At 34.7% G+C, this 26,469-nt stretch overlaps 1 protein-coding gene across 4 annotated transcripts in view; it reads left to right on the top strand.

Annotated features, from left to right (window-relative positions):
- SLC26A7 (solute carrier family 26 member 7) overlaps window positions 1-26,469 on the top strand; it is a 208,064-nt gene that overhangs the window by 54,012 nt on the left and 127,583 nt on the right. For 2 of the 4 annotated variants that reach the window (XM_059901193.1, XM_059901192.1), the window contains exon 3: window positions 5,687-5,859. The exons of the other annotated variants lie outside the window; for them this stretch is intronic. In XM_059901193.1, coding sequence (XP_059757176.1) covers window positions 5,687-5,859 — 173 coding nt within the window. The remainder of the gene's footprint in view (window positions 1-5,686; window positions 5,860-26,469) is intronic. 4 annotated transcript variants of the gene reach the window in all.

Genomic DNA, 26,469 nt, shown 5'->3' with positions numbered 1-26,469 from the left:
TATGCTTATGCTTCTCATATTACTAATGAAAGGGACTCAAGTGATCATTTGTTACGGATTACATTTCCAATGTAATTCTTACTTTACTACTGAAAACATTAGGGCAAATATTATCAGCAAATAATATCAGCAAATATTAGGGCAAGACATTTAACTTTCTGTGCCTCAACACATACTGTGATTTATTGCTATATTACTATGTAACCAAGGTTATTGTTAGAGAATCTGTTCATTTTTAAGTTGTAAAAAGACTGTAAGAGAAGGATAAATGTTCTGAATTTACAATGAAATGAAAATAAGCACTTTGAAGAAAAGACTATAAAATTTAGTTACTCAAATATTAAAAATTATTTTCCATGTAATTAATATTTAGATTAAACAATCTTTTAAGTTCTTCCAAGCTAGGTTCTACAATGCCCTCTAATTAGTATATCTCTTACATTGCCTAGCATTTCATTACCAAATAAAATGTGAACAAGTAATCTGATAATAGAGCAGCCTGGTTAAAAACAAGGGCTTGGAAGTTAGATAGACTTGGGTGTGTGTCACATTTGGTGTTTGCTATCTGCATGAGCTTGGGCAAAGTTTTAAAGGCCTATTTGCTGCTTTCTTGATAGTAAAATGTCAAAAAAAAAATCATGATTGTATTGATGAGATAATTGATGTACAAGTGTCTAATTTATTACTTGCTACATAAAAATTAATAAAAGCTGCTATCATTACAAAAATGATACCTTAATCTTAAATATTATGGTAATAATAATAAAAGTACTCAAGGGGAAATATCCATAGAGGCATTTTTATCCATTTTGTTTATGCAAGATATCAGTCTATAAGCAAGTAATACCATTTTGTGTCTATTTCTTCAGTGGTCAGTTTGTGTTATTGAAGAAAACTTTATTTCCTACAAGAAAAATTTATTATCCCATAGTTTTAAAGATCAGAAGTTTGAAATGAGGCCCACAGGGCTAAAATTGAGATGTCAGTAGAGCTGCATTTCTTTCTGGAGGTTCTAGAGAACAATTTGGTTTTCTTAACTTTTCCAGCTTCTAGAGGCTTCCTGAATTCTTGGCTCAAATGCTTCATTTTCAGAGTCAGCAGGGAAATCTCTTTCTGATTATGATCTTTTGCTTCCATCCTCCATGTTTAAAGGACCCTTGTGATTACACTGGGTACACCTGGACAATCCAGGATAATCTCCTTATCTGAAGGTCAGTTTATTAGCAACCTTAGTTCCATCTGCAACATTAATTACCCTTTGACATGTAACATAAGGTATTTACCGGATGTGGATGCATTTGGAAGGCCATAATTCTGCCTACCACATTGATACATGCATTTTCTCATGCAGAAATTAACCCATAAAATAATGTCTTATTTATGTAAATTTGGCTTCTTATGTAATCAACTTTGTCATGGAGGATAGGATCAACAATTATCAGACATTTACAACACTGCTACCTAAAGTATGGTCCGCGAACCAGCAGGATCAGTTTTATGTGGAATCTTGCTAGAAATGTAAAATCTTGGTTCTCACTTCAGATCTATTCAATCAGAATGAGCATTTTCACACAATCTCCAGGTTTAAAAAAAAACTTATCTATCTATCTACACATGTATGTGTATATATGTACTTAAATTTGAGAACCTTAGATGTACTATTTATTAGATGCTTTATTAAGAGCTTTACATATGTTATTTTATCTTAATACAATTATTTTAAATAGACATCATTATTTGCATATTTAGGTTAAAAATACCTCTTCATTTCATAAAGTTTTCTGTGACAGCACAGATTAAGTTGTAGGTGCATGGGTCACAACCCAGGTGTGGCCAAATCTGAAGCCCAAGCTTTTCCTCTTTACAACCAGCTGCTCAAGAATGCAGTTTCCTTTACTGTTGATGTAAAGGGAGAAAAGCACAATAATAAATTAGAAGTTCTTGAAGCCTATTACATTCAAAATTTCCTGCTCCCTAATTTCCTAGGGAAATTTATTTTCATTCTTCAAAACATTTAAATATGTCATTAGCAAGAAAAAGCAGATTATTTTTAGAGCTGAACTCAAAACATCTCTGTTAAACAAAGGATAAAAGAAAAGGTAAAAAAAATTTTCCCAATAGACCATAATTACTTTAAGAAGTCAAAAATACTTAACTTGATATACCTAAGTATGTATTTACATAAACCACTTTATTTCCTAAGGAATCATAAACATTTTACTGGTGACATGGTTTTGAAATTGCCATTTATATAAAACTTTGTATTTAACAAATATTATTAACAGCTATAGGAATCTTGTAGTCTACTAGGTAAATAATATACATTTCAAAATACATATAATTTACAGACTTTACTATAGATACTGTACAGCACAATAAATGCTTAAGGCATTTTATTTCTGCATAAGCACTTCTCCAAAAGACAGAGTCATCTGGACCTCCTCATTTCTCTTTTTATCCCAACAGATTTAGAATTCTTTAGAATGAGTAAAGAAGAAATGATCCTTTTTCCTCATAGTATTGTATTTATATATATACACATTACCACTTGTATAAGGCTCTGTATTTAACAAATTTAATAATATTAAATATAATATATATATAATATATATATCAGGAGAAATATACAAGCAAATTATTTTTGACCTTCCTATGATCTTAATTATAGGAACCAACCTAAATTTTCTGCAAACATTTAGTATAGAGAACATATTTTTCTTTTAAATAATATTATTGTACTTTATTTTGGTGTATATATGCGTGTGGGAATGCCTACTTCCATTTTACTATTTTACTATTAAGAGATTGATGTTGCTTTCATAAAGAAAAATTACTTTATCTGGGATTTTACCTCTAACTCAGGTAATCAGAATGCAATAATGAATTACTAAATGCAATAATAAATAATGCTTGAGGTATCTTTAAAAGCAAATAATTCAAAAGCTAGAATATAAAGACACCAAATGTGCTGTATTTTTAACAGCACAATTTTCTTATTTTAATTTAAAATACATATATATTTTAAAAAGGAATAAATCATTGATTGCTTCTTGTGACTTGCAAAGAACATAACTTAGAATAAAAAGGAAAAGAACAGAAACTTGGGTATCAATCCAGTGGAAAAAAAATTGTTGAAGATAACCCATATGTGACAATTTGTAGGATATAATTATCTTCTAAATTAGAGAAAAAAATTTTAAAGAGAAAAATATGTTCATTAATTTAGAGAAAAGATTAGGGAGACCATAGAATACTCTGTAGAAGAAAAGAAAATAAGCAAACAATTATTTACCAAATGTGGTAGGAATTGTGACAGATGTTTTTATATATGAAATATCATTTAATCTCTACCCAAATTTTGTAGCTATATATTTTATCATCATCTTACAAATAAGTAAGCTGAGAGAGGTTAGGTAAGTTGACTAGGAATTTGAACTTAGGCCTGTCCAATTCTGAGGCCCCAATTCACTTCCTATTAGGTCTTGCCACCCACTCTTAAGCTACTAGATGGGTTTAGTGGTATTTAAGGGTACCACTAGTAGGTTTAAAGCCTAACCAGAATGAAAAGTTGAGAAAGTGAAGGAAAGAGCAGAGGAGTAGTAGGGAGGAGATAAAGACAAAGCAAGACCAATAAGATAGAGAAGGTAAAATGTCATTCACAACATCATCATATAGTCACCAGCAGCCTCAACATCCTTGATTGTTCTCAACTGTCTCAGAAACAGCAAAGTGTCATCCTTTGAAAAGAGGCAATACTCCCATAACCATGTTGGCACAGTAGGTAGCCCCATATCCATTGCTGGCAATGTCTCTCTCTAGAGAATTTCTTGGGATGTGACTCACACACAGGTGAGACTCACTTTTCTTTTCTCAACAAAACATTTTTGATGGCTGTTCTCTCTTACCATTCAATTCCTTCTTATCTTCTTTCAAATCTTAGGAAAGCTAGGCCTAAACTCAAAAATTAACTCTAGATCATTTTTGTTCTCAGTTCGCTAGTCATTTGTTCAGTGGCTTTTGTACAAATCATTTTGCTCTATGTTCTAGATTTAAAGACCAAAATACACACTTCTTTACTTTCAGGAATATCAGACTTTGAGAAATTCTGTTGTAGCATATCTTGAAAAAATAAGGCAAGAGCAGATCCTATGGCATTTAGTACTATATGATGAGAAGAGTGATCATGACAGTTGATATTTATTGATGATTTATTGAGAATGACTTAGCTCCCTAAGAGAACTATATTCAATTTGCTGTATGTATTTATATACCATCAATTCAATGGAACAGTGAACATTGAATAACAGACTATAACAGAGCATTCTGGTTTTAATCTTATTAAGAATTACCTATTTTAGGTGTCAGCTACATGCAATATATTGTGATATGTGGTATAGTACATTATTTCATTTAAGTCTCATCACAACCCCATTGGGTGAGGAATGATTTCTGTCTTTAGATAAAGAGATTAAGATGGTACTGAGATTTAAGGTGAGGTTTATTGGAGGCTACAATCACCATACTATTCTGAATCACAGCACATACTGCCTCGCTTATCCTGTAAAACCAAAGGATTGTCTGTGTCGGCTTTCCACTGAGACCTTGTTTCTGTCTGACTTGGCTCTCTTGCCCTATGAGGCTGAATGCCATTTGTTGAGATGGCTACATCTTGTGACAGGCCCTTTTTTACACAGCGTCATTTATGACCTGGGGCAAAGTAAGGTCTTTAGGTAAAGGGTTGGGGGAATGTTTGCACCACGCTGCAATTTGTTTCTTTAATCCAAAATTGCTGAACCCTCTCTTTGGGAAATGGCATTTCCCTGCCAGTGTGGCTACGTTCTCAGACATGCTGTGCCAAGATAAGAGCATCAGAACTCTTGGTGGGAAGAAGGGAACACACTGAAAATGGTCCTGCATTTGTGTCAGGCCAGGACAATTCCTGGGAAATACCTTTGAAACTTATCTAGTTACAATAGACAGAAATGGTATGTTTCATCATTTTATGGGCCACAGCATGTTGTTGTTATACTATAATAAAGGTGTACTCTGTTATGAGAGCACAGGGAATGGAAAGATTTAACCTGGCCTGGGATGGATCTATGTTGAATATGGAATTTGAGCCAGACCAGGAAAGACAAGAATGTTTTCATAAGTAGATTGGAGGAGCAAGCATTTCAGTCAATGAGCCCCAGATTCAACAAAGAGTCATATTTTCCACTGAGCCTATTGAGGTCTTCATATTTATCATCTCATTTATATTCTTCTCAAACTCTAAAATATAGGCATTATTACCCGCATTTTATGGATGAGGTGATTTAGACTCAAAGTAATGTGCTCTAAATCATGATAGTGATGTATGGAGGAGCTGAATTCAAATCCACACCATGATCTTAATCCCTGTCCTGAGGACATTCTCTATGTAGGTCTGCAGAGAGGTAGGAAAATGTATGGCCTAGGAGGGAATAGCAAGTAGATGGCGTGGCTGTATGTGGAAGAAATATGTGTATATAAAAAGGTGGGTTTCTGTTTCTTCCATGGAGTGAACGGTGGAATAGTGGGGGTGCAGAAGAGAGTGCTTCTAATAGATCTGTTTTGGTTTTACAACATGGATTCAACTTTAATGGTGGAATCCAATAATGTTTACTGAGTCTGTTACTAACAGAAGATCCCCCCCCACCCGCTTTAGGCACGTTTGCCTTGACATCCTTAATATCAGCTAATGCAGTGGAACGGCTTGTCCCTCTGAACAGTCAGAACCTTACCACACAGAGTAACACAAGTGTGCTGGGCTTATCTGACTTTGAGATGCAAAGGATTGGTGTTGCTGCAGCTGTTTCCTTCTTGGGAGGTGTGATTCAGGTAAGTATACTGAAACTTGGGAATAAAGAAAGGGAGACAGTAGCAAAGAAAAGGCAATTGGTGCTTTATTAAAGTCAACTTTTCTTGTCAATTGAATTTTTCTTCCAGTTTTATTGAGATAATTGACATACAGCACTATATAAGCTTAAGGTGTACAGCATAATGATTTGACATACATACATCATGGAATTTAAGTTTAATGAACATCCATAATCTCATATAGATACAAAATTAAAGAAATAGAAAAAAGTATTTTTTTCTTGTACTGAGAACACTTAGGATTTACGCTCTTAACTTCCATGTATAACATACAGCAGTGTTAATTACATTTATCACATTGTACTTATTTATCTTATAGTTACATAATATAGTGATTCAATATTGCTATATATTTCAAAATAATCACCATAATAAGTCTAGTTAAGATCTGTCACCATACAAAGATATTACATGATTATTGACTATATTCCCCACACTGTGCATTTCATACCTGTGACTCATTTGTTTTGCAACTGGAAGTTTGTACTTCTATTTTCTTTCACCTATTTCTTTCCTTTCCCCACCCACCTCCCTCTGGCAACCACTTATTTGTTCTCTCTATATTTCTACTTCTGTTTTGTTATGTTTATTTATTGTTTTGTTTTTTAGATTCCATATATAATTGAAATCATACAGTATTTGTCTTTTCTTGTCTGACTTATTTTACTTAGCATAATACCCTCTAGGTCCATCTATGTTGTTGCAAATGGCAAGATTTCATTATTTATATGGTTGAGTAATATTCCATTGTATACATAGACCACATCTTCTTTATTCCTTCTTCTACTGATGGGCATTTAGGTTGCTTCCATATCTTGGCTATTATAAATAATGCTGCAATAAACATAGGAGTGCATATATCTTTTCTAATTAGTGTTTTCATTTTCTTTGAATAAATACCCAGGAGTAGAAGTGCTGGATAATATTGTATTTCTATTTTTAATTTTTTGAGGACCCTCCCTAATGTATTCCATAGTGGCTGCACTTACTTACATTCCCACAAATAGTGCACCAGGGTTCCCTTTTCTCTACATCCTCACCAGCACTGGTTATTTGTCGTCTTTTTGATAATAGCCATTCTGACAGATGTGAGGTGCTATTTCATTGTGGTCTTGATTTGCATTTCCCTTATGATTAATGATGTTGAGCATCTTTTCATGTGTCTTTTGACCAAATGTATGTCTTCTTTGGAAAAATGTCTGTTCAGATCCTCTACCCATTTTTTAGTTGGGTTGTATGTTTTTTTTTATGTTGAGTTCTATGAGTTTTTTATACCTTTTTGGATATTAAACCATTATCAGATATACTGTTTGCAATATCTTCTCCCATTCAGTAGGTGACCTTTTTGTTTTGTTCATAGATTACTTTGCTGTACAAAACTTTTTAGTTTGATGAATCCCATTTGTTTATTTTTGCTTTTGTTTCCCTTGTCTGAGGAAACATATCCAATAAAAGTATTACTAAGGCCAATGTCAAAGAGCATACTACCTGAATTTTTTTTTTTAATTAAAAAAAAAACAGAACCAAAGAACATAATGCCTGTTTCTAGAGTTTTATGGTTTCAGGTCTTACATTTAAGTCTTTAATCTATTTTGAGTTAATTTTTGTCCATAGTGTAAGAGAGTAGTCCAGTTCGATTCTTTTGCTTGTAGCTGCCCAGTTTTCCCAACCCCATTTATTGAAGAGGCTGTCATTTCCCCATTGTATATTCTTGCCTCCTTTGTTGTAGGTTAATTGGCCATATAAGTGTGGGTTCATTTCTGGGCTCTCTATTCTGTTCCATTAATCTATGTGTCTGCTTTTGTGCCAGTAACATACTGTTTTGATTACTGTAGCTACGTAGTATAGTTTGAAATTGGGAGTGTGATACCTCCAGCTTTGTTCTTTTTTCTCAAGATTGCTTTGGCTATTAGAGGTCTTCTGTGGTTCCATATAAATTTTAGGATTATTTGCTCTAGTTCTGTGAAAAATGCATGCCATTGGGATTTTGATACAGATTGCAATGAATCTGTAGGTTGCCTTGGATAGTATGTCCTTTTAACAATATTAATTATTCCAATCTATGAACATGATATATCTTTTTAACTGTTTGTGTCATCTTTATAAAAAATATTTTATTTATTTATTATTTATTTGGTTGCACTGGGTCTTAGTTGTGGTAGGCAGGATCCTTAGTTGCAGTTCATGGGCTCCTTCGTTGTGGCATGAGAATCCTTAGTTGTGGCATGCATGTGGGATCTAGTTACCTGACCAGGGATCGAACCCGGGACCCCTGCATTGGGAGTGTGGCATCTTACCCACTGTGCCACCAGGGAAGTCCCTGTTTGTGTCATCTTCAACTTTTTCATCAGTGTCTTATAGTTTCCTGCATACAGGTTTTTACATCATTAGTTAGATTTATTCCTAGGTATTTTATTCTTTTTGATGCAATTGTAAATGGGATTGTTTTCTTAATTTCTCTTTATGATCATTCATTGTTAGTTTATAGAAATATAACAGATTTCTGTATATTAATTTTGTATCTTGGAACTTTACAGAATTCTTTGTAGTTTTTTGGTGGTGTCATTAGGATTTTCTATGTATTTTATCATGTCATGGACAAACAGTGACAGTTCTATTTATTCCTTTCCAATTTGAATTACTAACTTTTTCTTGTCTGATTGCTGTGACTATGACTTCTAATGCTATGTTAAATAAAAGTGGTGAGAGTAGGCATCCTTGTCTTATTTCAGATCTTAGAGTAAATGCTTTCAGCTTTTCACCATTGAATGTGATGTTAGCTGTGGGGTATATAGGTTCTTTATTATGTTGACGTATGTTCCCTCTATTCCCAGTTTGTTGAGAGTTTTGATCAAGAATGGGTGTTGAATTTTATGAAAAGCTTTCACTGCATCTGTTGATATGATCACAATTTTTATTCTTCACTTTGTTTATGTGGTGTATCACATCGATGGATTTGCAAATATTGAACCATCCTTACATCCTTGGGATAAATCCCACTTGATCATGCTGTATCATCCTTTTACTGTATTGTTGAACTGGGTTTGTAAATATTATGTTGATGATTTTTGTATCTATGTCCATCAGTTCTATTGACCTGTAATTTTCTTTTTAGTTTGATACCTTTGGTTTTGGTTTCAGGGTGATGCTGGTGCTGTAGAATGAGTTTGAAAGCACTATTTCCTCTGCAATTTTTTGGAGTAGTTTGAAAAGGGTAAATGTTAGCTCTTCTCTAAATGTTTTCTAGAATTCACCTGTGAAGCTGTTTGGTCCTGGACTTTTGTTTCTTGGTAGTTTGTTTTTTGTTTTTTATTTTTTTTTTAATGGATTCAATTTCATTACTGGTATTTGGTCTATTTGTATTTTCTATTTCTTCTTGGTACAATCTTGGGAGAGTGTACATTTCTAGGAATTTGTCCATTTCTTCTTGGTTGTCCATTTTATTGGCATATAGTTTTTCTTAGTAATCTTTTATGATCCTTTATCTTTTCAAAGAACAAGATTTTGGTTTCATTGACCTTTTAATTTTTTTTTTTTTAGTCTCTATTTAATTTATATCCTCTCTGATCTTTATAATTTTTTTCCTTCTGCTGACTTTGTGTTTTGTTTGTTCTTCCTTTTCTGGTTCCTTTAGGTATCAGGTTAGGTTGTTTATTTGAGATTTTTCTTGTTTCCAGAGGTAAGCTTGTATCACTCTAAAGTCCCCTCTTAGTACTGCCTTTTCTGCTTCCCATAGAATTTTGGATCCTTGTCTTTTCATTTCCATTAATCTCCTGATACTTTTTGATTTCCTTTTTCATTTTTTCCTCTTTGATTTTTAAATTTTGTTTAGTAGCATACTGTTTAGCTTCCATGAGTTTGTGTTTTTGCAGTTTTTTTTTCTTGTAATTAATTTCTAGTCTCAAAGTGTTGTGGTCGGAAATGATGCTTAAAATGATTTCAGTTTTCTTAAATTTACAGAAACTTGCTTTGTGGTCTAGCATGGGATCTATCCTGAATATAGTTCAATGTACACTTGAAAAGAATGTATATTCATCTGCTTTTGGATAGAACGTTCTATATATGACTAGTAAGTCCATTTGGTATAATGCATCATTTAAGGCCACTCTTTTTGAATTTCTGTCTGGATGATCTATTCATTGATTTAAGTGGGATGTTAAAGTCTCCCACTATTATTGTGTTACTGTCAATTTCTTTCTTTATGTCTGTTAATATTGGCTCTATGTATTTAGTTGTTCCTATGTTGAGTGCATATATATTTACAATTGTTTTATCTTCGTGGATTGATCCTTTTATCATTATGTAATGTCCTTTTTTGTCTCTTATTACAGTCTTTGTTTTAAAGTCTATTTTGTGTCATATAAATATTGCTACCTCATCTTTCTTTTCATTTTCATTTGCATGGAATAACTTTTCCCAACACCTCACTTTCAGTTTGCAGGTGTCTTTATTTCTGAAGTGAGTCTTTTGTAGGCAGCATATATATGAGTCTTGTTTTTTTATCCATTCAGTGACTCTATGTAGAGTGGATTTTTGATTGGAGCATTCAGTCCTTTAACTTTCAAAGTAATTATTAATATTTATCTACTTATTGCCATTTTGTTAATTGTTTTCTGATCGTTTTGTGGTGTTTTTGCTCCTTTATTCTTCTTTTGTTCTCTTCCTTTGTGATTTGATAACTATCATTAGTGTTATCTTTGGATTCCTTTCTCTTTTATTGAGTGTGTATCTATTATAGATTTTTGGTTTGTGGTTACTATGAGGTTTATGTATAGCAACCTCTATATGTATATGTGATTATTTGGGGTTGTTCATTTCTTAAGTTCAAATGCATTCTAACAGTCCTGCATCCCCCACCCCACATTTAATGTTTCATATCTTACAACTTTTAAAAAATATCCCTTAACTACTTATGGTGGTTTAGATGATTTTACTACTTTGGTCTTTAAACCTCCCAGCTAACTTTATATGTGGTTGATTTACTACCTTCATTATGTATTTGCCTTTACCAATGAGATTTTTTTCTTCCTCAATTTTTATGTATCTAGTGGTCTTTTTCAGTTGGGGAAGTCCCTTTAACATTTCTTGTAAAGCTGCTTTGGTGGTGTTTAACTCTTAGTTTTTGCCTGTCTTTAAAACTTTTCATCTCTTCATGAAATCTGAATGACAGTCTTGCCGGGTAGAGTATTCTTGGTTGTAGGGTTTTCTCCTTCCTCACTTTAATTTATCATGCCACTCCCTGTGGCTTGTATAGTTTCTGCCAAAAAGTCAGCTGATAGCCTTATGGGAAGTCTCTTTTACATAACTAATTTCCTTTCCCTGCTTATTTTAATATTTTCTCTTTATGTTTAATTTTTGACATTGTTATTTTAATGTGCCTTTGTGTAAACCTATTTTGGTTCATCTTGTTTGGAACTCTCTGTGTTTCCTGGACCTTGATGTCTGTTTCCTTTTCCAGGTTAGGGATATTTTCAGCCCTTATTTCTTCAAATAAGTTCTCTGCCCCTTTCTCTCTTCTTCTGGGACTCCTAAAATGTGAATGTTAGTATGCTTGATGTTGTCCCAGAGGTCTCTTTAACTGTCCTCATTTCTTTTTATTCTTTTTTCTGTTCAGTTTCAGTGAATTCCACTACTCTGTCATCCAGCTTCCTAATCCATTCTTCTAATTACTGTTGATTCCTTCTAGTGTGTTTTTTTATTTCAGTTATTGTATTCTTCATCTCTGTTTGGTTCTTCTTTATATTTTCTAACTCTTTGCTAAAAATCTTCTACCTTCTCACTCTGTTCATCTAATCTTCTCCTGAGTTGTCTGAGAATCTTTATGATCATTACCTTTAAGCTTTATTGGGGAGGTTGCATATCTCCACTTCACTTTGTTTTTTTTTTTTTATTGTTCCTTCATTTGGAATATATTCCTCTGTTACCTCTATTTGCCTAATTTGTTATTTTTATTTCTATGAATTTGGTAGGTTGGCTATGTTTCCTGACCTTGGAGAAGTTGCTTTTTGTAGGAGATGTCCTATCTGTCCCAGCAGCACACTACTCTCTGATCACCAGTTCTATATATTGTAGGTGTGCCCCTTATTGAGCTGTCTGCATCCTTCTGTTTTTGCGGGCTGACTACTGTAGATGGTCTGTCCAGCTTGGTTGCTAGGCCCTGCCTTTTGGGAAAACTGCCTGCTGCAGGTGGGCAGGGCCTGGTAATGATGTGGCTGTTTGCAAAGCCCCAGGTGGTCCCAGGGCTAGTGCTGGCCTGCTGGTACGTGGAACTGGGTTCTGGGGTGCGTGGTTGTGGGCCCAATAATCTTGGATGTAGTCTTGTCCTGCTAGTGGGTGGGGTCAGTTCCTGACGTGGCTGGCTGCAGTGTCTGGGGTTTCCCAAAGCTGGTGTCAGCCTCCTGGTATGTGGGGCCTGGTCCCTGGGGGTCCAGTGGCTAGTGCTAGCTCACTGGTGGGTAAAGCCAGGTCCTGGGGTCTCTGGCTACAGGGCCCTAAGGGTCCCAGAGCTGGAGTTTTCTCACTGCTGGACAGGACCTGTTCCTGACACAGTTGGCTGGGAGTCTGGGGTGTCCAAAACTGGTGTCAACCTTCTGGTGGGTGGGGCAGGTTCCTGGGGTGGCTGGTTGAGGTGCCCAAGGTGTCTCAGTGCTGACATTGGTCTGCTGGTGGGTGGGCTGTGTCATGACATCGCAAGCTGCAGGGTCATGGTGGTCCTTGGGCTGGTGTCCACCCACTGGTGGTTGAAGTCATTTCTTAAAGCTAGTGTGGGCCCACTGGTGAGTGGAGCTTGGTCCCAGGGTCTCTGGCTGCAGGGCCCTGGGTATCTGACATTGGTGTACTGGCCCACTAATGGGTGGTGCCAGGGCTCAGTGAGTCCTAGGGCTGGTGCCTGCCCACTGGTGGGCAGAGCTGGGTCCCAGGGTCTCTGGCTTCAGGACCCTGAGTTTTCCAGAGTTGATGTTGGTCTACTGGTGGGTGGGGCTGGGTCCCTATTTCTGGCTGTGAGGCATGGGGGGTGTGGCCTCAGGCTAGTATGGTTGCACTGGTGTGTCAGCCGTCTGTGGGTAGGACCTGTCCCATGGTGGCTATGGGCTCAGAGGGTCTTAATGCAGCAGTGCTGCTGGTGGTTGGGGCTGTGTCCCTGCCTGATTAGCTGCTTGGCCTGAGGCATCTTAGTACTGGTGCCTACAGGTTGGTGGGTGGCACTGGGTTCCAGTGCTAATAAGCTAGAGGGAGGATTCCAAAATGGCCTTTGCCAGCACCAGTGTCCTCATGGTAGAATGAGCTCCCTAAAGTGGCTGCAACCAGTGTCTATGTCTCCAGGATGAGTCCCAGTTACCTCCTGCCTCTACAGGAGGCTCTCCAGGGTCAGCAAATGTGTCTAACCCAGGCTCCTTTCAAATCACTGCTTCTGCCCTAGGTTCCAGAGTATGTGAGATTTTGTGTGTGCTCTTTAAGAGTGGAGTTTATATTTCCACAGTCCTCTGGCGCTCCCCAAAATAAGCCCCCATGGCCTTCAAAGCCAAACATTCTGCGTGCTCTTCTTTCCACTGCAGGACCTCCAGGCTAGGGAACATGATGTGGGACTGAGACCCCTCACTCCTTATGGAGAACCTCTGCAATTGTAATTATCCTCCTGTTTGTGGGTCACCTACTAGGGGTGTGAGTCTCAACTATACTGTGTCTCTACCCATCTACTCATCTCATTGTGGTTCCTTCATTATATTTTTAGTTGTAGAAGATCTTTTCTGCTAGTCTTCTAGTCTTTCTCATCAATAGTTGCTCTGTATATAGTTGTAATTTTAGATGTGCCTGTGGGAGGAGGTGAGCTCAGGGTCTCCCTACTCCCCCACCTTGGGCACTTACTCTGTTGCTTTATTTTTATTCTTGTTCATGGGTTTGTCTCTCTACATGGATAAAGGGCAGATGTGTTTTATCTTTATGAAAATATTGTCTACTAAATAGAGTAGTTACTTTATAAGTGCCAGTTGAATAAGTGAATTAAAATCAATAAATAGGATTTACAGGGAAGGAGTTCTTCACTTTTCAAGAACGAGCTTTCTATAAAATGTTTTTTTAAAAGGGAATGGGTTTCCTTGTAAGGCAATGATGTAGTCCTTGTATTCACACAGTGATCAGATCATCACCATAGGATAATGTAGGAAAAATTCCTACAATAGGAAGGAGACATGACTAGATTGCTAGGATCCTTCCCAATTTTCAGATCTTATGATTTTACTGTCTACATCAGTTAACAAATGATATTTAGTTTGTGCCATAGACTTGCTGGTGTGAGGGTTTGGTATTCAGATCTGTACCAGTCTGCCCCTTTCAGCATCAAGCATGTTTGTTGTTGCCAGATCTGCTCTAGTCTATCTGTTTCTTCAAAATATCAGACTATGGGGGCTTCCCTGGTCATGCAGTGGTTAAGAATCCACCTGCCAATGCAGGGGACACAAGTTTGAGCCCTGGTCTGGGAAGATCCCACATGCCAGAGAGCAACTAAGCCCGTGTGCCACAACTACTAAGCCTGCACTCTAGAGCCCACAAGCCACAACTACTGAGCCCACATGCCACAACTACTGTAGCCCACATGCCTAAAGTCCATGCTCTGCAACAAGAGAAACCACCGCAATGAGAAGCTCACGCACTGCAATGAAGAGTAGACCCCACTAGCCGCAACTAGAGAAAGCCCTCACACAGCAACAAAGACCCAACACAGCCAAAAATAAATAAATAAATAAATTTAGAAGATAAAAAAAATATCAGACAGTGTAATTTACTGTTTCTAATCAGTTGTCAAAATTAGATAACTCAGAAGTGAAAATAAAATAAATGTAGACAAGTACTGACTATTAGACATGGGTTGCCTACTTGATAGCCATTTTGGCTTACTCTCTCATTTTAAACTGGCTTAGGTATACATTAACTTCCTTGGTGGCTGTTTTCTGTGTTGCTAGAGGCTCTATTTTACAGTATTACATTATTTACAAGGTCAAAGATGGTGTAAATTACAAGAAGAGAGAAAAATAGTTGATGATTGCCTGTAATTGGATGGTAGGAAGAAAAATATAACCTAGAGGGAAAGAAACATTAAAATTCTTAGAGTTACATTGCCTTCTAGCTATGTAAAAAGGATGGAAGAATTAAGTATGTAAGACAAAGAACTCCAGCATTCACAGTTCCTCAGAAAACAGATCATCTGAGTGGTAGCTTTACCTAGGAGATTATCAGACTAGAAGGCCAATAGATATATTCTGTGGCTGAGTCTGTGGTTTCATGAAATACAAACCTGTTGCCTGGGTACCTTATAACCTTTGTTATTTATTTTTAACATGACATGAATGATGTCAGCCTATTTCTGAGACTTGCAAAAGCAAGGTTAGTGGCCTTTTCTTCCTAGCTTGGCCTATGTGAGTCCCCTTCATGAATCTATTATCTGTGTCCATCTCAGAAATAATCAGCCATGTGAACTGGTGATTCAGACTTGGATATGTTGCCATAGATTTGGTATAGATTTTCCTTAATTTATGTTCATTTAAAATAAAAATCTCTGTGTTAACACAGCAAAGATATTATCACTACTTCTTCTGGTCCCATTGTTATCCATTCATATTTCTCTTTGAATTTATGATTTTTCCTAGGTTTGGACCTTCTCTTATCCCATTCAGCATGGAACAAGTAGTTTTAGGAACAAGTAGTTTTAGTATTTTTTAAAACTCTAAGAGCATATATAATTAGCAATAAGATCGAGCAACCTCTTTTATTTTATTTTATTTATTTTTTGAATTTTATTTATTTTTTATACAGCAGGTTCTTAGTAGTTATCCATTTTATACATATTAGTGTATATATGTCAATCCCAGTCTCCCAATTCATCACACCACCACCCCCCTGCTGCCACTTTCCCCCCTTGGTGTCCGTACATTTTTTCTCTACATCTGTGTCTCTATTTCTACCTTGCAAACTGGTTCATCTGAACCATTTTTGTATATTGTACATATATGCATTAATATACGATATTTGTTTTTTTCTCTCTGACTTACTTCACTCCGTATGACAGTCTCTAGGTCCATCCATGTCTCTACAAATGACCCAATTTCATTCCTTTTTATGGCTGAGTTATATTCCATTGTATATATGTACCACATCTTCTTTATCTATTCATCTGTCAATAGGCATTTAGGTTGCTTCCTGGATTAATAATTTAAATGATAATAAAATATAAATGTAAATGCCAGAATTCTAGTAACATAAAAATAAATGTCTCATTTCCCAGAATGAAACTCCACAGAATCACAAGATTAAAACAAGATATTATCAAAGATAGTAAAAATAGTTTGGTTTTCATGGCCTTTTATTACTTGTAAGGTCTGATCCAGAGTTACATATTTTGTCTTGTAACTTCATCAAGCATCTGCTTTCCTTTTCATTAGCTCTGATCCTGGACATGTGACCTATATTTTAGCCAATTTTTAAACAAATGGCTGGACTTTATTTGACCTCCAAAGCCATCTGTCTGTTGTCAACCAAAACCCTATGGTCTGTTGGATCTTTTGGATCCAGGTCCTCAAGTGAATATTGCAATAAAACAAGTCACAAAGTTTTTGGTTTCCAAGTACAAATATAGGTTATGTTTACAGCATATTATAGTCTATTAAGTATTAAATAGTATTATGTCTAGAAAAGCAATGTACATACCTTAATTAAATACTTTATTGCTTAAAAAATGCTAACCGTCACCTGAACCTTCAGAGGCTTGTGACAGTAACATCAAAGATCGCTGATCACAGATTACCATAACAAATATAATAATAATGAAAATTTTTCAAATATTGAGAGAATTACCAAAATGTGACACAGCGACACAAATTGAGCAAATGCTGTTGTAAAAATGGCACAGACTTTCTTGATGTAGGGTTGCCACATATCTTCAATTTTTAAAAGAAACACAGTATTTGCAAAGTACAATAAAATGAGATATGCCTATATTAGTTCAGGAATCTGAAACCTAAGAAATAGCAAACATTATGCCACGTAATAATTTTGTGATTAAAAAAAATAATTGAGTCTGACATTTGTTGATTTTAATTATGATTATATCAAGAGGGCATTTTAAAAGAAGGCACACTCATAGAATTTCAGTCTCGTCACACTTCACTCCCCATATCCTCATCATTTCTATCCTAGTCTCACTCACCTTCTGGGGGTAACCCATCTCATTCATTCCAGGTTTATACTTCTAGTTTTTCTTATTGCACAATGAGAAGATACATGTGTATTTTCTTATTTGCCACATTTTGTCATATGAAAGGTAGTATTCTTTTGTATTTTACTTTATTTTACAATATATCCTAGAAATCATTCCATGTCAGCTCATAGAAAGGTCCTTCATGCTTTTTTATTGCTGCATAGTACTTAATTATATAGATATATCATAGTGATTCAACACATCTATATTTGAGCATTTTGGTTGATTCCAATATTTTGCAATTGTAAACAATGCTGCTATGTATGTGCACATGAATTTTCATAATGTTAATGGTATCTGTTCAAGGTGAAGTCTTAGAATGGAATTCCTGGATCCAAAAAGTCGGTGCATATGTACATTTGTTAGAGATTGTCAAATTCCCTTCCAAACGAGTTGTAGCAGTTTGCATTCCCATGGAAATGTATGAGAGTTCCCTCAGCCTCACCAACAGAATGTGTTGTGAGACTTTTCAATTTTAGCCAATCAGGTAGGTGAGAAATTATATTACAAGGGTAATTTGTGTTTCTTAAATTATGAGAGGTTTGACACTTTTTCGTATGTTTAAGACCATTTATATCAGTTTTGTGAATTGTCTGTTCATATATCTTTCCCATTTTTCTATCACAGTTTTGGTCCTTTACCTCTCAAATTTTATGGGTCCTTTATGTATTATGGATATTAGTCCTTTATCTGTGATATATGCTGCAAATGTTTTCTTCTAATTTGACAGTTCTTCTTTAACTTTATTTTACCATGCCATTAAAAAAAATTTATATAGTCAAATTGATGAATTCTTTCTTTTTTTGCCCCCAGATTTTGAGTCAGCATTAGAAATCTTTTTCCTACACTGAGTTTACAGAGGAATTCACCATATTTTTCCACATTAATTTATTAAATTATTTTCTATTATATATATGTTTATATATAATTTTTCTTTTACATTTAGTTTCATAATCAGTGTGGAGTTTATTCTTGTGTGTGGCATGAGATGGATCTAACTTTATCTTTTTTCTACATGGCTTGCCAGTTATGCCAGCAACATTTATTAAGAAGCTCATCTTTGTTTCCATGTTTTAAGATGCAACCTTCATTATATCCATATTTATTTAGATCTAGCTCAGGACTTTCTATTCTATTCTATTAGTCTATACATAAAATCCTCGTGGCAGTACCACCCTGTTTTAGAGATGGAGACTTATAGTATGGTTTACTATCTTGCAGCAGTAATCCACCTTTGTAGTTTTTATTTCTTAGTATGTTCCAGCTATTCCTATACGTTTGTTTTTCCTTATAAAATTTAGCATCATCTTGTCTAGCTCCATACAAAAGTTTGTTGACATTTTTATTGGGATTGTGTTAAACTGACATATTTATGATGTTGAGTTGTCCTATCCAATAACAGGGATGCCTTACCTTTTGTTCAACCATAATTCTGTGTCTTTCAGAAGTGTTTCCTCTCGTGGGTTTTGCACATTTTTGTCAAGTTTATTCCTATGTATTTAATCATCTTTGTTGCTACTACAAATGAGGCTTTCTTTATCACTATGCCATCTAGTTAGTTATTGTTTGTGTCTATGAAAGCTATTGATTTTTTATATATATCTTGATAGCTTATTGAGTTCATTATTTAAATTCATTTTATTGTTCATTGATTCTCTAGTATTTTCTAAAGATATTTTTACTTCTTTACAAATTCATATAATTTGTGATTTCTCGTGTCCAATTGCATTAGATGATACCTCTATTATAATGTTAAATAATAGTGGAAACAGTGGGCATTCTTGTCTTTTTCTTAAGCTTACTCAAAATGCCATTAGCATCTCAATTAAGATGCTGGCCTTAAAAATAAAGTCTATATATGTTATTATGTTAAGAAATTATTTATTGTTTTATAATTTTGTGTTTTGAATAGAAATCCGAAAAAGTGTTGAATATTGTTATAGGCTTTTTCAGCATTTATAGAGACAAGTATATGATTTTTTTCTTCTTAAATCTATTATGTGGTATATTATATGAATGGATTCCTTAATATTGAACCAACATCATATTGCTCAAATAAATACCACTTGATCATGGTGTATTTTATTCTTTTTTAAATTGAAATATAGTTCATGTACAATATTAAATTAGTTTCAGTTGTACTGTATAATGATTTGACATATGTATACATTATGAAATGATCACCACGATTAGTCTAGTCCATCTGTCCCATGGAAAGTTATTACAGTATTATTGACCATACTACTTGCGCTATATATCACATCCTTGTGACTTATTTATTATATAACTGGAGGTTTGTACCTCTTAATCACCTGAAACTCTTTCGCTTCCTACCTCCCACCCTACCTTCCTCTGGCAACTACCCATATGCTCTCTGTATCTATAAGTCTGTTTTTATTTTGTTTTCTTTGTTTTGCTTTTTAGACTCCACATATAAGTGAGATCATGAGGTATTTGCCTTTCTCTGTCTGACTTATTTCACTTAGCATAAACCCTGTAGATCCATTCATGTTGTGACAAGTGGCAAGATTTCATTCCCTTTTGTGGCTGAGTAATATTCCATTGTATATACATACCAGATCTTCTCTATCCATTCATCTGTTGATGTACACTTAGGTTGCTTCCATATCTTAGCCATTGCAAATAATGTGGTAATGAACATTAGTGTGAATATATCTTTTTGAATTAGTGTTTTTGTTTTCTTCAAGTGAATACCCAGAAGTGAAATTACTGGATCAAATGGTAATTATATTTTTAATTTTTTGGGGACTCTCCATAATGTTTTCTATAGTAGCTGCACCAAATTATATTCCCACCAACATTTCATGTGGATTCCCTTTTCTTCACACCCTGGCCAACACTTGTTATTTGTTGTCTTTTTGATGATAGCCATTCTGACAGGTGTGAGGTGGTATCTCATTGTAGTTTTGATTTGCATTTTCCTGATTATAAGTGATGTTGAGCATCTTTTCATGTGTCTATTGGACATCTGTTTGTCTTCTTTGGAAAAATGCCTTTTTGGGTCCTCCGCCCAGTTTTTAGTTGGGTTGTTTGTTTATCGATATTGAGTTGTATGAGTTCTTTATATGTTTTGGATATAAACCCCTTATCAGACATATATTTGCAAATATCTTCTCCCATCAGTAGGCTTCCTTTTTGCTTTGTTGATAGTTTCCTTCGCTATACAAAAGCTTTTTAATTTGGTGTGGTTCCATTTGTTTATTTTTGCTTTTATTTCCATTGCCTGAGGAGACATCCAAAAAAATATTGTTAAGGATGATGTCAAAGAATGTACTGCCTATGTTCTCTTCTAGGAGTTTTATAGTTTCAGGTCTTACATTTGAATCTTTAAACCATTTTGAGTTTATTTTTGTATATGATGTGAGAAAATAGTCTAAAGTGATTCTTTTGTATTTAGCTGTTCAATTTTCCTAACATCATTTATTGAAGAGTCTATCTTTTCCCCATTATATAGTCTTCCTTCCTTCATTGTAGATTACTTGATCATATAAATGTGAGGTCTTGGGTTCTCTATTCTGCTTCATTGATCTATATGTGTCATTTTTGTGCCAGTACAATACTGTTTTGATTATTACAGCTTTGTAATATAGTTTGAAATCAGACAGCATGATACCTCCAGCTTTCTTGTTCTTTCTCAAGATGTTTTGGCTATTCTGGGTCTTTTGTGTTTCCATACAAATTTTAGAATTACTTGTTTTAGTTCTATGAAAAATGCCATTGATTCTTTGATAAAGACTGAATTTGTAGATTGCCTTTGGTAGTCTGATCATTTTAACAATATTAATTCTTCCAATCTGTGAGCACAGTATTATCTTTACAATTTTTTGTGTGTGTGTCATCTTCAATTTCATTCATCAGTCTTATAGTTTTCAGGGGACAGTTCTTTTACCACCTTGGTTAGATATACTCTTAGGTATTTTATTCTTTTTTGATGCAATTGTAAATGGGATTGTTTTCTTAATTTCTCTTTCTGATTGTTTATTGTTAGTGTATACAAACAGCAAGTTTCTGTATATCAATTTTCTATCCTGTAACTTTACTGAATTCCTATATTAGTTCTAATAGTTTTTGGTGGTGTCTTTAGGATTTTCTATACACAGTATCATGTCATTTGCTACTTCTTCCTTTATAATTTGGATTTCATTTACTTCTTTTTCTTGTCTAATTGCTGTTGCTAGAACTTCCAATACTATGTTGAATAATAGTGGCAACAGTGTGTATCCATGTATTATTTCTGATCTTATAGTAAATGCTTTTAGCTTTTCACCATTGAGTATGATGTCAGCTGTGGGGTGTATATGGTCTTTATTATGTTGAGGTATGTTCCTTTTATACCCAGTTTGTTGAGATTTTTACAAATGGATGTTGAATTTTGTGAAAACCTTTTTCTGCATCTATTGAGATGATCATATGATTTTTATTCTTCATTTTGTTTAATGTGGTGTATTACATTGATTGATTTGTGAATACTGAGCCATCCTTATATCCATGGGTTAAATCCCACGTGATCATGGTATATGATCCTTTTACTGTATTGTTGATTTTGGTTTGCTATTATTTTGTTGAGAATTTTAACATCATTTTTAATCAGTGATACTGTCCTGTAATTTCCTTTTTTAGTGGTGTCTTTGCCTAGTTTTTGTATCAGGGTAAGGCTGACCTCATAGAATGAGTTTGGAAGTGTTCCTTCCTCTACAGTTTTTTGGAATAGTTTGGGAAGGATAGGTGTTAACTTTTCTTTAAATATTTTGTAAAATTCACCTATGAAGCTGTCTGATCCTGGACTTTTATTTATTTGTTTGTTTTAATTACTGATTCAATTTCATTATTGGTAATTGGTCAGTTCATATTTTATATTTCTTCCTGATTCAGAGTTGGTAGATTGAACTTTTTAAGAATTTATTGATTTCTTCTAGGTTGTCCATTTTATGGGCATATAATTGTTCATAGTAATTTCCTATGACCTCTTGTATTTCTGTGGTGTTGGTTGTATCTTCTCTTTTATTTCTATTTATTTTATTTATTTAGGTTCTCTCTCTTTTTTTCTTGGTGAATCTGGCTAAAGGTTTGTCCCAATTTTGTTTATTTTGTTTCATTTATTTCTGTTCTGATCTTTATGAATTTTTTCCTTTCTACTAACTTTGAGTTTTGTTTGTTCTTCTTTTTCTACTTCCTTTATGTGTAGATTAGGTTGTTTTTGAGATTTTCCTTGTTTCCTGAGGTAAGATTTTATCACTATAAACTTCCCTCTTAAAGTTACTTTTGTGGTATTCCGTGGATTTTGGATCATTGTTTTTCCTTTTTACGTCCAGGTATTTTTTGGTTGCCTCTTTTATTTTCTCAGTGATCAATTGGTTTTTTAGTAGCATATTGTTTAGCCTCCACGTGTTTGTGGTTTTGCATTTTTTCTTGTTGATTTCTGGTCTCATGCCATTGTGGCCAGAAAAGCTGTTTGATATGATTTCAGTCTTCTTAAGTTTAGTGAGACATGTTTTGTGGTCTAGCATGTGATCTATTCTGGAGAATGTTCCATGTGCACTTGAAAAGAATGTGCATTCTGCTGCTTTTGGATGGAATGTTCTCTATGTATCTATTAAGTTTATCTGGTCTAATGTGTCATCTAAGGCCAGTTTTCCTTATTGATTTTCTGTTTGAATGATCTGTCTATTGATGTAAGTGGGTTGTTAAAGTCTCTCACTATTATTGAGTTACTGTTAACTTCTCTCTTTATTTCTGTTAATATTTGCTTTATGTATTTAGGTGCTTCTATGTTAGGTGCATATATATTCAAAATTGTTATATCTTCTTGTTGGATTGATCCCTTTATCATCATGTAATTTCCTTCTTTGTGTCTTATTACAGTCTTTGTTTTAAAGTTTATTTTGTGTCATATAAATATTGCTACCTCACCTTTCTTTTCATTTTCATTTGTTTACTTTCATTTCCTCATTTCATTTCCTCACTTTCAGTTTGTGGGTGTCTTTATTTCTGAAATGAGTCTTTTGTAGGCAGCATATATATGAGTCTTGTTTTTTTTAACCCATTCAGCCACTCTGTGAAGTGGATTTTTGACTGCAGCATTTAGTCTATTAACTTTTAAAATAATTATTGATAGTTATCTACTTATTGCAATTTTGTTAATTGTTTTCTGATTATTTTTGTAGTTGTTTTTTGTTTCTTTATTCTTCTTTTGCTCTCTTCCGTTGTTATTTGATGACAATATTTAGTGTTATTCTTGGATTCCTTTCTTCTTTATTGTGTGTATATATTATAAGTTTTTGTTTTGTGGTTACCGTGAGGTTCATGTATAACAAGTTGATGATCTCTTAAGTTCAAATGTATTTGAAGAACCTTGCATTTTTATTCATCCCCCCCACACTTAATTTCTTTGAAATCTTATTTTGCATATTTTTGTTTTGTGTATCTCTTAACTACTTATTGTGGATATAGAGGATTTTACTACTTTTGTCTTTTAACCTTTCTGATAGCTTCATAAGTGGTTGATCTGCTGTCTTTACTATATGTTTATCTTTACCAATAAGATTTTACTTTTGTGATTTTCTTAGTTCTAGTTGTGGTCTTCTCTTTTCCACTTAGAGAAGTCTCTTTATCATTTCTTTTAAAGCCAGTTTAATGGTACTGAACTCTTTTAGCTTTTGCTTGTCTGTAAAACCCTTCACCTCTCCTTCAAATCTGAAAAATATCTTTGGTGGAGAAAGTATTCTTGGTCATAGATTTTTTTCCTTTCATTATTTTGAATATGTCATGCCACTACCTTCTGGACTGTAAAACTTCTGCTGAAAAGTCAGCTGATAGCTCTGTGGGAGTTCCCTTGTATATAACTAGTTGCTTTTCTCTTGCTCCTTTTAAAATTCTTTCTTTAAGTTTTGGCATTTTAATTATAATGTGTTTTAGTGTGAACCTCTTAGGGTTCATCTTGTTTGGAGCTCTCTGTGCTTCGTGGACCTGGATTTCTGTTTCTTTTCCCAGATTAGGAAATTTTCTAATTTATTTAATTCTTCAAATAAGTTCTCTGTGCCTTTCTCTCTCTATTCTTCTGGAATCCCTATAATGTTAATGTTACTTGGCTTGATGTTGTCCCAATGTTGTCTCAGTGGTCTCTTCAACTATCCTTATTTTAAAATTCGTTTTTTTTTCTTTTCTCTGTCTGGCTTGAGTGATTTCCCCTAACCTGTCTTCCAGTTCACTGATTCGTTTCTTTGGTACCATCTAATATCCTTTTGATTTTTTTTTTTAGGGTATTTTAAATTAATTTTATTATTCATCTCTCTTTGGTTATCTTTATATTTTCCAACTCTTTGTTAAAATTCTGACTGTGTTCATCCATTCTTCTCCTAAGGTCATTGAGCATGTTTATGATCATTACCTTGAACTCTTTATCAAGTGATTGCTTATCTCCACTTTGTTTAGTTCTTTTTCTGGGCTTTTTTCTTACTCCTTTGTTTGGAACATACTCTTCTGTCTCCTCATTTTGCCCAAATCTCTGTGTTTCTTTCTATCTATTAGGTCAGTTATGTTTCTGTATGTTAGAGAAGTGACTATGTAGGAGACTTCATGTGGGGCTCAGCAGCACACTCTTCTCTGGTCACCAGAGCTATATGATTGAAGGTTTCCTCTTATATGAGCTGTGTGGGCCCTTTTAGGGTATACGTGGGCCTAGCCACTGGCCTGGTTATTTTAAGAACCTGCTTCATGTAGTGGTTGTGGGATAGCTGGCCATGAATTTTGGGAGATCCTGGGGTGGTTCAGTGTCACGGTTGGGCAGGGCTGCATCCCCAGGTGGCTAGCTGTCGTGGGCCCAGGATGGTGCTGGCCCACTGGTGGACAAGTATGCCCTCAGGACTAATAGACTAGCGGGAGGATTTCAAAATGTCACTTGCTAGCACCAGTGTCTTTGTGGTAGAACAAGCTCCAAAAAATGGCTGACCCCAGCATCTGTGTCCCCAGTTACCTCCTGCCTCTCTAGGAGACTTTCAAAGATCAGCAGTTGGATCTGACCCAGGCTCATTTTAAATCACTGCCTTCATGCTGGGACGTGGAACATGTGAGACTTCACAAACCCTCTTTAAGAAGAGAGTTTCTGCTCCTACAACTCTCTGGGCTCTCCTGTATGCAAGTCCTCCTGGTCTTTAAAGCCAGACATTATGGGACCTCATTTTCTTGGTGTAGAACCCCCAGGCTCGGGAGCCTGATGTGTGACTAGGACCCATCACTTCTTGGGGAGAACCCATGCAATTGTGATTGTCCTCCCATTCGTGAGTTGCCTACCTAGGGTGTGGTTCCTGACTGTACTGCATCTCTGCCCCTTCTACCCATCTCATTGTGGTTTCCTTTTTATATCTCTGTTTGTGGAACATCATTTCTGCTACTCTTCAGGTTGTTCTCATAGATAGTTGCTCTGTAAATAGTTGTAATATTAGTGTGCCCATAGGAGGAGGTGAGTTCAGGGTTTTCCTACTCCACTATCTTGGCCACACCTCTATTTTATTCTTATTGTGGTTTGGATTCTGTTTATTAAATTTTTATTTAGTACTTTTGCATTATTCTTCTTCAGTGGTATTGGTGTATAGTTTTCGTTTTTGTACTATCTTTATCAGATCTAGTTATCAATGTTTTTCTTTCTTCTTAACATTCTTTTCCAATGTTCTTAAGCAATGTATCATACTTTTGGAACATCTAGTCTTTGAAGGTTTTGTAGAATCCTCCTTTAAAGAATCTCCCATTGAAATCATTTGCTCCCTGGTGCTCTTTGGGGTGACTTACTGATAATGTACTCTATTTCTTCTACAAAAGTTGATCAGTTTAAGCATTCTATCTCTAATTTGTCAAATTTGGCAATTGGAATTTTGCTAGAAAATTTCTGTAGAAAATTATCATTTTCGTGTAGCTTTTCAAATTCATTTGTATGTAGGTCTTTAATTTCTTATGATTTTAAAATAATCTCTTATTTTAATCTTTTTTCCCCTTGGTCAATTCTTATTTTTATATTTGTGCTTTTATCCTTTCTTCATGAACAAATTAGCTGGTGGTTTGTCTATTTTGTTAATTCTTTATTTTTTTAAATAACAGGATTTTGAAATAGTAGATCTTTTTTTTTTCTATTGGTATCTCTGCTTTTATCTTTATTATTTCCTTCCTTTTGCTATTTGTTTAGTTTATCATTTTTCTAGTTTTTGAGCTAAGAATTCAATTTATTTATTATAACTTAAAATTTTTTTATTTATAAAAACATTTAGGACTATGAATTTTCCTATGCTTATCGCTTGAAATAGTTTCTA

Source organism: Balaenoptera ricei, chromosome 17 (genome assembly GCF_028023285.1).
Source record: "Balaenoptera ricei isolate mBalRic1 chromosome 17, mBalRic1.hap2, whole genome shotgun sequence".
NCBI lineage: Eukaryota > Metazoa > Chordata > Mammalia > Artiodactyla > Balaenopteridae > Balaenoptera > Balaenoptera ricei.
Note: the sequence above shows the minus strand (reverse complement) of the source record. Positions and strands in the feature narration are given on the sequence as shown.